This window comes from Nomascus leucogenys, chromosome 18, assembly GCF_006542625.1.
Source record: "Nomascus leucogenys isolate Asia chromosome 18, Asia_NLE_v1, whole genome shotgun sequence".
Taxonomy (NCBI): Eukaryota; Metazoa; Chordata; class Mammalia; order Primates; family Hylobatidae; genus Nomascus; species Nomascus leucogenys.
In genome coordinates this window covers 19,780,035-19,793,686 of record NC_044398.1, presented here as the reverse complement: position 1 = coordinate 19,793,686, position 13,652 = coordinate 19,780,035, and the positions used below count along the sequence as shown (strand labels likewise).

Sequence of the window (13,652 nt, the reverse complement as noted above, 5' to 3'; positions counted from 1 at the left end):
AAGGATGGAGCACGGGTCAGTGATGCAGAGGAGGCTGGTTAGGCGGCCAAGGGTCCCTTGCAACCACAGTGACCAGTAGATGGACAGTCCCAATCCACCCTGCTCTGGACAGGCCAGTGGGGCCACCTCTGGTAAACCCCAGGGATGACCCAGGCATGTCACACCTACTGGCCACCTCACCGCTTATCAGGCGGCTCATGCCAGGACCCCTAATGGGTAGCCAAATGGGCCCATTGTCTCATTTAAAATAGCACCAGCAGCCAGAGTAGCTTGAAAATAGACCTGCTAAGAAGGAAGTAGGGAGACCTCCTGCAGCTCCCCTCCTTCTTCCTCCACTGCTATGGGAGGGAAGTATGGACACTTCCTGGGGGGAGGTGTCCACAGGGCCCAAGAAGGAGGACAGGACGGACAGGATGGGGAGGCCCAGAGCTGCCACTTTGCATTTTGCAGCCTTCCCTGTGGGCCTGTCTCTGCACTCAGAGGAGAGGCTCCTGAAGCTTCCCTGGGAGCAGGGACTTTGGGGTCCCACAATTGGCTTGGGCACAAAACCCAACTCCACCCTATTTCGGGTGCAGTGAGTCTCAACATCTTCATTTGGAAGACAGGGGCTCAGGGGGCTATGGTAACATAGCTCAGGTCCACATGCGCAGGCCCTTGGGAAAGGATGGCTGAATCATGTTTCCCTGCTGTGTACAGAGCCTGTGACGGCTTGGGAGGACTCAGGATCTGGAGTTAGAGAATGGAAGAAAACAGACAGGGCCAGGCAGCAATTCCACCGTGCTCTGCTCTGGGAAGTGGTGGGAGAGCTTCGCGTGGGGCGGCCCAGGGCTCCCAGCCTCCATGCCTCGATAGACAGGCCTTGGGTGGGCCCTGGGGAGAGCAAAGCTCTGTGACACGGAACACTTGCCCTGAACTCTGAAATATCCCAGGCGTCTGGGACTTCATTCTAAGGATCAGACCCTCCTCAGAGCTGCAAGGCCAGTGGGGGTGGGTGGTGAGTGGGGAGTAGTAACATTGTCAGGATCAAGAGTGCAGGTTTGGAGTTGGGCTGTCTGAGTTCAGATTTCTGCTCAGCCACTTCCTGACTGTGCGACCTTGGGAAGGACAGTTAGCTTCTGAGCCTTAGTTTTCTCATCGGAAAAGTAGGGGTGGAAACTGTGTCTACCTCATGCAGTTCTTATGAAGTCTGAGTAAGCTAACGTAAGGCTCTTAGCACAATGCCAGCAAGCAGTTAGCACTAGCAAGGGTCAGCTATCATTTGGATGCCTTTTCTCAACCTCTGAGCACCGGCAGACTCACACCAGGCAAGCAAATTCACACAAGGTTGCTACACCCACTCCTACGGCCAATCCCATGAGATTCTGAGGCAAAGCTGAGAATGACATGGGGGTGTTCGGGGGTCCTGGGGAGCCAGGTGAGGCAGAGGCTGATGGGAAGTTAGGAGTTACATGGGGAGAGTGGCTGAGGCCAGTGTCCCAGCCCAGGCTGCGGAGTGGTGAGGGTGGGGCATGGCCATCACTGCGTTAGGCTACTGCCTTTATAGCCCTTTGTAGACACTCAGGGGCTGATGCTGGCCTTCCCATTTCTGGGAAACACCCTCTCCGTCAAACATTCTCATCTCCCCTTCTCTATCTTCATTTTCCAGCAAGAAACAGGGAATGTTTTAACTCTCAGCCTCCTCGTGAGGACTTGGAGGTGCCACCTGGGACCAAGCCCTGTCTTCACCATCTCTTAGTGCATCTCTGTCTACAGAGAAGGCCTCTGGGAACTCTGGCTCCACCGAGGGGTGGTTTCAGGAGCAGCTGTGAATCTGAGGGTGAGCTGCCAGCTTTGGGGGGCAGAGTGGGAGTCCTCCTGATGTCGAGGCTCAGTTTGTTCCTGCTGTTCCCAGCAGGTGACTGGCAAAGGGCTTTGTTCACGCAACTTGGGTTTTTCCTTTGCTGTGGCAGCTCTCTGGAGAGTAAAGCCATACTGTGAGGTCTGAAGGACTGGAATACAACTTCCCTTCTCCTTCCTTGTCCCTCCCTAAAGCACACTGGGGACTGGGGAAGGGAAAGTGCTGACCCCCTCCTTGGGCCTGGGGTAGACAGCACATTGCCATGGTTTAGAGGACAGGCCAGCACGGAGAAGCAAGCAATGGCCACCTGAGCAGGTGCAAACGGGCCAACTCACCACACGTCCAGGCATCCCAATGGCACCTTTGTCCCCCTGATGATGAAGGAGGCAGAAACAGTCAGATGTGGTTGGAACCAGGCTAGCATGTGAAGGACCCTATAGGCAAGCTGTGCACCTGATTTAGGGCACAGCTAACCCAGTTTGCAGCGGGGACGACATCCCGTATGATGCCCAAGCATCATGTAGGTACACTCCCTATGCAGCTCCCAAGGACTATTCAGCAAGCAGCCACTGCTACAGCTGTGTGTACTTAGGCATGAGTGTTGTGGAAAGAGCAGGGAAGGATGAGTCTGGTCCCAGCCTGGGCCTCAGTTTCCCTATGCCTTTCCAAGGCCCTTGCTCCCTTAGACTTCACTGTTGCATCGATTCCAGCTGTGGCCAGGATGTGCCTCATCTTTATCACGCACAACTTCAAGGCACAGAGCAGGGTGACTGGCAGCTCCCATGTGACAGATGGGTGAATCACTTTCCTCGGTCTGTCTCTGCCAGGGCTGGAGAGCAGTGCTCCTCCCCAGTCCCTGGTTTGAGAAGGCAACCTCTGGAGTCTTTCTCCACTCCTCCCTCCTCTCGGCCACCTCCAGTACTGACAGGAAGGACCACGAGCCATGTGGATTCAGCCGAATCACGAGTTGCAGATGCTCCAAGGGAAACGCTTTGTTTTGTAGCCAGGGGTTACATCTTCTCACTCTGGAAATCTGCTTATTAAGTTTTGTTCCTCCCGCTTTTGGTAGAAAAGATTTTTTTGCCATCATATGCATGCAGACATCATAAAACCTGGGGTGGGGCCTAGAGTTTGCTAGGAGCCTGGAAGGATGGAAAGCAATAGGGTGCAGAGAATCAGGTGGTTTGTCCAGCCTGCTGGACAGGAGGCGACTGCATGGGCATTTCTGGGGTGACTCTGCATCTGCTAACCCCACTGAGGCACAATGCCTTGAGGAACAATGAGCATCCACCATGTATGTGGGACACACCTGAGAGAAGCAACTATTTCTGAACTTAGGCTCTTAAAATTAACACATAAGGTCAAGACCAACGGTGGCTTTGGGTAAAAAGTTTCGCTTTTGCTAAAGAATGGCAGGGTAGCAGTGTAGATTAGAAGCACTGACTCCTCCCTTCACCTCCCTGAGCATCAGCTCTGTGCAGTGGGGGTGATAAGAGCTTCTTTCTCATGGGGTTGCTGGGAGGATGCCACAGGATGCTGTCTCTGAGAAGCATGTCTGGCCTTTGATGTTGAGTAAATGGCATCTGCTCATGTAAAGCCTAGCACAGCCATGGGTAGGTGAATTTCATCAGCATGTTGGTACTCCACACCTTTTGCTTTGTACACCAGGGACTCACATCCACAGTCTTTTTGAGTGTTACTCCTAGGACCCTTCACACGGAAGCATCAACAGGACCATGATCTGTGGATCCGAAATTGGCTCTGCCTGCGAAGGACCCCAGGCCAGGGCTGGTCATCGGCTGTGGCAGCCCCAAGGTCCACTCACTCTTGGGCTTTTGAATGATATTTCAGGATGTGTGTTTTGGTTTCTTTTTCATTTCTTTTTTAAAACTAATGCTCTTTGCAGTCCTGGCCATAAAATGCTTGGGTTAGGGATGGGTGTGGAATGGCCAGGGACTGGAAACTATGTGCAGCAGCCCCTGCTCTGTCAATTGCCCCCTAAATGCTTTTTAAAGGTGGATGTTGTAAGAAAAAAACAAAGTCTGCCCACATTCCCCTCGGTCATCTGATGTTTCCCCTCCTTGGATTTCATGGGACCGATTCACCCGTCCTCCTTTGCGCTGGGGCTCTTACTGGGAGAGTTTCCATTTGCAAGTCTGAACATTCCCCCACATGCATTTCATTAAGCAAGCCACTGCTAGGCATGAATTTTAGAAGCCGTTGGATTAATCCAAAGGTTACAGTATAATCCATGTCTAAAAGGGGAGTCATCAGGTAATAGGGAGGAACATAAGGGTCTGGAATCTCATGGATGTGGCCTTTGGTACAGGGAGACAGGGCAGACTGGGGCCAGCCTCAGGCCAGGGTGCTCTCCATACCCGATTCCGGCCCCCTGACTGGCTGCAGCATCTTGCCTGGGTCACTCTGCATCTGAGGGCCCATGGTACACATACCCAGTACTCAACTCATCCATGCCCCAGGCTAGACTCCACAGAGCAACGTCTTAAAAGACTTTAAAGATGGGTTTTGAAGGTGGAGCACAGACCACAAGCAACAGCAGTATGGAGTGGTGTGTGATGATACGGGCCTCTAACAGGTCCCCACCTGAAGCTTGGACAGATGGAGAAACTATTTTACCTTCCTGACTCTCATGTATAAAACAGGTTTATAATCATACCCATTTCACTGAGGTCTTGAACAAGCCGAATGTGTGAAAGGTGATAAATGCAGTACCGGGCTCCTCTTACGGTTTCAGTAAGAGATGGCTATCTTTTTTGTCCCAAAGTCCCCGTGGTTACTTGGCACAGCCTCTCTAGAATTGGGACATGGTAATTGAGGGAAAACAAAGTTTTTGAGTCTGCTCTCTTACCAGCAGGCAAAGGAGGAACAGTGGTTTGAATGTCAGCTGGTATGCAGGGGGATAGTCAGTGTGCCAGTGGGCTGCCCATCCCTGCAGCTGCCCATGGTAGGGTCATCAGTCTGGAAGTCAGCCGCAGCTTTGGAAGGATCTGCATGCTGTAATTTGTCTGCCTGGGGCAAAGGGGCACCAAGGGCTGCAGCTAAAGATGTCCCAGCAGGGTCCTCTCTAGATCTCAAAGGAGGAAGGAGCTGAGGTGACTTCACCCTAAGCTATAGATCAGGGACTCTGGAGAGTGGCCTGTCACCCAGATACACCTGAAGAAAAACCAGCCACTTAACCTAGCCAGTCCTCAGACTGAGAAAGAGCACGTAAAAGAGATGCAAAGGAAAGAAGAAACAAAAGTGACTTACTGGGAGTCCGGGTCTTCCAGTGGGACCCTGAAATGAAGAGTGGCGTTTACATAGGTCAGGCAGGTAACGTAACACCTAACTGTTGAACACTGTCCCAACCAGCTGTGTGACCTTGGCAAGCCACTTGGGTGAGCCTTTGTTATTTTATGAACAAAATGAAGGGGGAGCCTTGATCTCTAAGGCTCATGAAGCTTCCTTCCAGTTCTGGCTCTGAAGACAGCCCACCTGTGTTCACCTCTTGGCTCTGCCACTTACTACTTGGGTAACCTTCAGCAAGTGTCTTGGTCTCCCTGTGCCTCAGTGTTCTCATTTTGAAAATGGAAGAATAATCATTACCTATCTTTTAGGATCAAATGAGAGAATGTATGTAAAGCACTGAGCACAGCAGCTGGCATACAGCAAATCCTAAATACATGCAGCTATTACCATGATTATTAGAAGAGAGGGGGACTGGCCAGAGACGGGCATGGGGCTGGCCTCAGTTTCTCCCTCCAGAGACCCTGCTGTCACATACAGTTTCTCTCCTTCCAGACATTCCACTTTTCCCATAAACCAAAGGCAGAACCAGGAGTAGGTCTTGCGGTATTCCCTGGGAGACAAGTCCATCCCTCCAAGGCTGCTGAGAAAAGTTCAGGCAGCACCAGGAGTAAGTCACCCCTTCTAACGTTCGTTCCTGAGGACATCCCCTCAGTGGTGGTGCAGTGACACCCGCCAGTCGGTGGGGAGTCCTTGGGGAATGTGGGGCTACAGCGTTCGTGGGGACAGGACTAGTTGCCATCCTGCCACGTTGTTGGTTTTGCCCCATAGCACTAAAATGTGGGCTCCTGAGGTAGGGACTTTTCCTGTTTCATTCATGAATGTGTCCCCGGTGCCTCAGCAATGTGGACCTCTCAGTAATCCTCAAGACACATTTACGAATGAATGAATCTGCCTGCGGATACCAGGAACCTGGCAACACTCCTGCTTTCCCAGGCCCCCACAAGGACAACCCAGGCACGGCGTCCCTTAAACCAGAGCTTTAGTGCTCAACCAATGCCCTCTTCCCCTTGCTTCTAAACTGCCTGTCCCCTAATGTCACAGAGTGGGCTGAGAAGTGGGGCAGTGACCTCCCATCCCAGGGAAGGGAAAGGGCCAGGGTGAGGAGGGACCAACCTCATGCAGTGGGTCTACTCTGAATAGGAACAGAAGGGGCAATTTGCTTACTGTGTCCTTACAACCGACATCATCCACATCGTGCCACCCTTACGAGGACACATGAGGGAAACTTATTTCAGGCTCCATTCTCAGGAAAAACTGTGCTTCACCCAAACATCAGGCGCGCTCCTACCTCACTGCAGCCTGACCCTTGCCAAAGCTCTGCTTTCCTCTTTGCTCTGACCACTGAGAAGCTCAGAGCCAAGTGTGTGGCTCATCTGCACAGGATGCTGCAGTGCCATGGCTCTGGATTCCCTTTGCTTTCCTGCCTCTGTTCTCCACCCCTCACCTCCTGTTTCCTTATGTAGCTTGTCAATCCCCCTAAAATGTTTCTTGGAATGAGATGGGGTAGAAATAAATAAAACAATAAAATTCATTAATAAAAATTCACAAAATCATAATTTCTTCCTTAAAATGTAAGGTTTACCCAGCCACTTGGGAGACTGAGGCAGGAGGATGGCTTGAGGTCTGGAGTTCATGACCAGCCTGGGCAACATAGCAAAACCCCGTCTCTAAAAAAAAAAAAAATTAAAAAAAATTAGCCAGGTGTGGGGGCATACGCCTGTAGTCCTAGCTATTTGGGAGGGTGGGGCAGGAGGGCCACTTGAGCCCATGAGACTGAGGCTTCAGTGAGCTTTGATCGCACCACTGCTCCCCAGCCTGGGTGAGAGAGTGAGACCCTGCCTCTCACTCTCTCACCCAAAAAAGTTTTTTCTTTTTTTTTCTAAAAAAGAAAAAAAAAATTAAAGGTTTGCAAAAAAACTTTGGGCATCATCTAGGGAAGCCTTATGCTTTTAGGATTAAATGAATTAATATATCCTAAGTAAAAAAATATATATATATATATATACAGTACACACAGACAGACAGACAGACACACACACACACACACATATTCCTTACAACATCCACATGAAGCAGACACCATTACTGTTCTAATTTTACAGATGAGGGGACTGAGGCAGAGAGAGGTTAAGTAACTTGCTAAGGTCACACAGCAAAAAGTGGCAGTGCCAGGATTTGATTGCAGCTGGTCTGGCCCCACAGCCCATGCTCATAATCACTATGTTGCACTGCCTCCATAAAAACATAACAGTGTCTAACACACAGTAAGTGTTAGCTACTATTTCAGCAAGGATCATATTCAACAAGGCCTGGCAGCTGCTGGCAAATATTTCCCTATATTCCTTCAGAGAAAGATACATCCCTGCTTCCCTTGGTCATCTGTTTTCAGTCTCACAGTTCCCAGTATTAGGAAATTCTCCCTTAAATCAAATCCAGGGATGGCCAATAGATGTCAGCTTGAGCACTGACGCCAATGGTTTGGGAGTAACTGACTAATGCGTTATGTTAAAAAGCCTCCTAAATTGATTAGCAATGTCTGCCGGGGCATGATGGGTGGGGCAGTGGTGGCTGAAAATTTGTTTCCACCTAAATGGTTCCTGCTGCAGCTTTAATCCATCCTGCACGGTTGTGTTCTCCAGGCACTGGCCGACCTTGTGCCCACAGAAATCTGGGTCTTCCTGTTGGAGGACAGAGCCAGCCCCCAGGATACACCCAGATGGCATCAGACAGGCATCTCAGAGCCCCTCTCTCTGGCCACCAGCATTCTTCTTTTGCAGGAAGCAGAGATAGCAGGGCTGAGGAGGTGATTTCTGCCCTGGCCAGCTTCCCATTTCCTCCTCCTGCCTTGTGGTTTCAGCCATCACTGGGCAAAGGTTCAGGGCTCCTCTTCTGAGCTGGGCTCAGAATGTGGGGAAAGCTACCTGGGCCTTTGTTCTTCACTCTGTGGGCAGAGACTGAGTGAAGACTCATCCCCTCCACCTCATGGGCTCCTTCAGCACAGACCCAAAGGGGTCTGGGAACAGTCCCTGGGTCGGGCCAGCACAAGCTCTCAGAATGCAAAATTCCTATTGAGGAAAGGACCCTCAAGTCAGGCAGGGACTCAGAGCTGTCCTGGCATCCTGGCCCTGGGGGTGAAGTGTGTGCAGGAGGCCCCAAGGCAGGGTGGGGGCAGTTGAGGGCTCTTGTGGCTTCCTCAGAATAAGACAGGGAAAAGCAGCACATTTCCCACAGGTGAAAGCTCTCTATGGCAGAGTTTATTTTGGAAGATGGATGATAGGAATTAAGATCTGACACACCAAACATGCCATAATAAATTATCCTTCCTTTCAAGTAATGACATGACAGGTCCTGCCTCACTGTGATGTGTCAGGAGCCATGGGATCCTCAGCGTGGGTGCAAGGGCCTTTCAGGGCACAAATGGAGTCTTCGATAATGGCCTTTACTAAAAGTGAAGCAGGCGGCTCCCACAGGTACGCATCAAGAGGAAAACAACTATGGAAACGACTTCTCCAAGGAAGGGATGATGATAGGGTTGATTTCAGCAACCTTGAGAAAGATCTGATGCGAGGGCTGGGCCCTTTCAACTCCTATCTCCAGCTCCCCCAGCGCCCTCTGGTCTTTTGTTGGGCTATCAAAGACAGGTGCTCCTGTTCTCTGGATCCATTACTTGAGGGAGGCAGTCTCCTTGGGCTCTTCTCAGGTTCTCTGGAAGTGGCTCCACTCCCCGCCCCACCCTGAGCTTCCTAGCAAGGCCAGGAAGGAGTGCGGCATGCTGCCTATAATTTATGTGCTGTCTCCCAGTCTAACTGGCTGACACCACTCTCTCTTACATAACCATTGCCACCACCACCACCACCTGCCCAAAGTGGCCAGAATGGAGCTGCCCACTCAGGGGTGTGGACGTGAGTCCTCTGGAGCAGACCACGCTTAGAGCCAGCTCGATGACCTGTTTTCTGAGACCTTTCAAGGAGCAGAACTGAGGAGAGATGATTTCTTTTCTTCTAATACCTGGTGCTTTTTTTTTTTTTTTTTTTTTTTATTCCAATAGCTTCTTTGGGGACAAAGGAACTGAGCTAATTAGAGGGAAAGCCACTCTTTTATATTGAAATTTGGGGCCTGCTTTGCCCTGGGGGCAGCCATTGTCTTGCCCTGGAGGGGTGCAGAGGTGGGTGAAAAGCAAAATGGTGGCCTCCTCCCCACAAGAGGCATTCTGGAGGGACCCGTCAGGAGCCTGCATAGGCCCCCCACAAGACAGCAGGGGCCCAGCTTTCAGTGCTCCCACCCAGAACCCCATTACCAGCAGGTGACACAGGCCTTTCAGATGCATGAGACCCTCGGCTTGAGTACTTACAGGAGGTCCTGAAAGAGAGAGAGAAAACGCCTGGGTCAGTGTCATTGCTGTAGCGGGCGGTGGGGAGGCTGGCTTGGAAGCAGTGTCCAAGGATTCATCCGCGGAGGGGTTTCCATCTGGTCTTCGAAGTTTGTCTTTTCCTGGCCCACTTTCACCAATATAATCTCTTCCCCCTTTATTTCATCTCCGTATTTTCATAATTGGATGAGAAATCCAGAGGTCTGGGCCCCAGGCTCAGCCCTGCTAGGGACCTGCCGGTGGCCCTTCTGCCTCAGCTTCCCACCCCACAAAATGGGCTCTTTGGGACCTGCCTGAACTTGTGCACAAGGCTGCTTTGCAGAACACGAGACAGTGGGCACCGAGGCACACTGAGAAAGGCGGAAATAACAGATCCTGCAGAGATGAGGATCGTTAGCATGCCTGTGTCCTCGTTGTGCCACGTCAGGGAGGGCCAGCAGGCAGGCAGGGGCAGGCGTGGATGGCCACCGTGCACCCTGCCTGAGGCCCATCGACCCGTCCTGGTTCCTGTTTAGCAGTGAGTTAGGCATTTCACCCCTCCAGGGTCTGCCACCCACAGCCTCTTTCTCAAAGCCCCCTCTCGGGCTCCGGCCCCACCCTCCTCCATGCCTCTCTCTGTTCCTTTCTCTTTCTGGTGTCCACTCCCCACCTACCTCCCACGGCCGCAGCAGCAGCCCTATCTCATTACTGGCAACAGCCAAGAATGACAAATTCAAGTGTTCCGAGAGGGAGAAAAAAGGAGTAGGGGTGGGGAGCGGGAGGGAAGGTTTAGAAAAGCAGCCCCAGAAAGATAGGGAAGGAAAGGCACTTCTGCGGAACATGAGCCACGAAACCCCGCCCTCCCGGCGATTCCCAGCTGGGCCTGGTGCGTCTGCCCGGCCCCTAGTGCCCTGGCCACGTTAACTCAGCTGCGACTCCTGTTGCTTCTTTTATGCTCGGCCAATAAAGGCTCCTATGTTTCCCTGTGCTCCTCCCGTTCCCAGAGCCGGCTTCCTTCTCTCCTCCTTTATCTGTCGGCTTCTCTGCCCTGGTCACCATCCAGGAGGAAACAGCCTCTTTCATGCTGGCCTCTGTCAAGCCATCATGTTAAGGGGGAACAAAATGTTTTAGATTAAAAGCAACAGAAAAAGTCAAGAGGTGTAGAGCCTGGGTGAGCAAGCCCCAGGCCTGGGCCTTGCATGCAGAGCCCAGAACAAGTGGGAGGGAGCACAGTGCAGGGGGAGCATCTGGGAGCCATTAGGCTGAGTGGCAGAGGAATGTCACCCAGAATCTGAAAATATCCCCTGAGCGCAGCCTGCCAGAGGGGCCAGCCCAGCTGGGAAATCTGTGCCTCCTGGCTGGGGGAGATGTCCTCTGCATGAGAAGCAGGCTGGTGACAAAATTCAGCCTGTGGCAATTTTGGGATGCTTCAGCCACATGGAGGGCAGATGCCTTGCGACTGCCAGGCCTGACGGGGCCCTGGCTCCCACTGTGGCAGGCTCTGATGAGGCCCCCAGTGACACAGGCTGGAGCTCTGATATGTCCCCAGTGACACAAGCTAGAGTTCTGAGGGCAGCCCTGCCTGTTGTTAGCAGTCTCGGCTGCATAGGTGTCACCAGATGCAGCCAGGTAGCTGGCACAAGACTCAACGCTCAGCCGGGTGGCAGGAGGAGCAGTGTGCTGCGTCCACCCCTGGGGGATATAAATTCTGAAGATTTTGAGGGTTTTTACATCACGACCACTGCCACCACCATTGTCACTGCATACACTTCTGTGGTCCTTATTAGGTGCCAGGCACAATTTGAGGGGTTTTCCATTATGCAATAGGTTCTATCATTCCCGCCTTGCAGATGAAGAAACTGAGGCATGGGAAGGTTGAGCGACTCCCCAGGGCCATGCAGCTAGTAAATGGTAGAGCTTTGGACCCTTCTCTACAGTGCCTCTCTCTCTCTGTCTCTCACTCAGAAAGCAACCTACCCCCCACCCCGCAATTGCCTGCAGACCAAGTCCTCTCCAGGCCTCCCCCTGGGATGCCTGTCATGGTCAGCCTCCAGCCCCCTTCTCTAGACTCAACCCTCTCATCTGTCTTTTACAGGCACCTTTGTCTTATGCAAGGGAATTTGGCTCTTCCAAGCTCAGCCGGGCTGCTACTCCCCATACCTGTCTCTTACAGGGATTTCAGAAAGAGGAAAATCTTCTTTGTGAGCTAATGCTGTGCCATAGAAGGAGAAGAGCTATACGGGTGCTATAAAAGAAGACTTTCTCTCTCACAAACCTTTTTTCCCCTGTTAAGGATGGTCTTCATGAGTCCCCCTGGAAAATCTTCAGGTGCCTTGAAAAACTCAACTGCCGTCCTGCCCCTGCCAACTTTCATCAAACAGGCCTGCATTGGGACAGCCCTGGGTTTCCAAGCAGATGCTTCCCCTGATGCTGTGTTCAATGCCCGGCAGCTCTAAGATGCTGGGGAACTGATGGCTTTGCAAAATCTAGCAGTGCCTGGATGTCACTAGTTGTTCTCCCATGTGGGCCACTTGGCTGCGGCCATTACCCTGGCCAGGCACCAAAGGATGGAGTCACTCCAAGGCATTACCAAGTCCCCACAGTACAGATGGAGAGAGAGAGGCCCAGGGAGATTCGTGACCATCCATGGCCACGTTGTGGGCAGGTGATGGCGGTGGGACCAACATTCAGTCTCCTGACTCCCCATCCTGGGGTCTTCCTAACAGAGCACACCATATCTCATGCTGATCCTGCTGAGGTACAGCCCACACTACCACATCTTGAGAGAGGAGGAAGACACCTGGACTCCACCCATGCAGCTGCTGCTTCCTCAGGAGGAACCTGTTTCTTGCAGCAGGGAGAACTATGAAGATTGTCCCAGCCCCCTCAGGTGGGCTAAGCAGCCTGCAAGCAGGGCTGTCAGAGGAGGGTCACAACAGCCATCCAGGGTGGGGACATTCTGCCTGAGACCTCCCTGCTGATATCTGTCACCCACTGCCTCAGCTTTCTGCTAAGGCCACTACTGTTCTCCCCCGGGGTTTGACCCTCCTCCGAGCAGGGCAGCCATGCTCCCCCAAAATGGACACATAGGGATGGACCCCCATGAAGAATTCTGGGGTAGCATTCTGGGTGGTGCCTTTTTTTCAACCACTTTTTGTATGTTTGTTCATTCAACAAACACTTAAAAATGCCTACTGTGTGAGTCACTGTGCCGGGCTATGGCTCTCTAAAGATGAATAAAGTATACTCATTGTCCTCTGAGGAAGGAAAACTTCATTTTTTTTAAGCACTTATTATCTACCAGGCCTGATGCAAAGCTCTGATGATACAGAGATGAATAACTCATTTCCTCCTGCTGAGAAGTCAACAGTTTCCTATGTTAGAAAGCTGGAGAAATTCCAGAGATGAGAACTAAAACAAACATGAGGGTTTAAGGGAGAAAGGTTTGCTGTAGGAGGATTCATTTTTTCATTCCTTCATTCATTCAATCGACATCTCCTGAGTGCTCATTATGCAGCAGACATAGACAGTGCTAAGCATGGTAACTATAACACCGCACTTCGTCTTTACAACAACCGTGTGAAGTTGGCATTATCACCCCTTCCATAGACTTGGAACCTGAGGCTTAGAGGTTAAGCAACCTGCCTAAGGTGGTCACCTTGCTCTTAGATGATGGCATCTGATTCTTAAAGTTTAAAAAATTTAATTTATTATTATTTTTTGAGATAGGATCTCACTCCGTTGCCCGGGCTGGAGTACAGTGGTGCAATCATGGCTCACTGCAGTCTCAACCTCCCTGGGCTCAGGCAATCTTCCCACCTCAGCCTCCTGAGTAGGTGAGACCACACACCATACCTGGCTAATTTCTGTATTTTTTGTAAGGACAGAGTTTCACTATGTTGCCCAGGCTGGTCTCAAACTCCTGAGCTCAAGCTATCTGCCTGCCTCAGGCTCCCAAAGTGCTGGGATTATACGCATGAGTCACCATGCCTGGCCTAAGTTGATTGTTTAACTTTTATTTCCATATAGTAGGGCCTGGATTTGAACCTGGTCTCTCTTGCTGCAAAGCCTGTGTTCTCCTGGCTGGAGGTCATGAAGTTCTCAGGGGGTGGAAGGGGCAGCTGGGCCCTCAGCCCCTTCTAAAGTGGTCAGGTAAGT

General features: G+C 51.6%; 1 protein-coding gene across 12 annotated transcripts in view; it reads right to left on the bottom strand.

Moving 5' to 3' along the window:
- Positions 1 to 13,652, bottom strand: part of COL13A1 (collagen type XIII alpha 1 chain) — a 157,058-nt gene that overhangs the window by 81,194 nt on the left and 62,212 nt on the right. For 5 of the 12 annotated variants that reach the window (XM_030797975.1, XM_030797967.1, XM_030797971.1 and 2 more), the window contains exons 3-4: positions 9,498 to 9,505; positions 5,108 to 5,134 (exon numbers count right to left, since the gene is read on the bottom strand). Coding sequence is in view for 11 of the 12 variants with exons in the window: in XM_030797967.1 (XP_030653827.1) it covers positions 5,108 to 5,134; positions 9,498 to 9,505 (35 nt within the window). In the remaining variant the exon portion in view is untranslated. Of the gene's footprint in view, positions 1 to 2,172; positions 2,209 to 5,107; positions 5,135 to 9,497; positions 9,506 to 13,652 lie in introns of all 12 variants that reach the window. The other 7 variants (XM_030797968.1, XM_030797969.1, XM_003258175.4 and 4 more) reach the window with 2 other exon arrangements.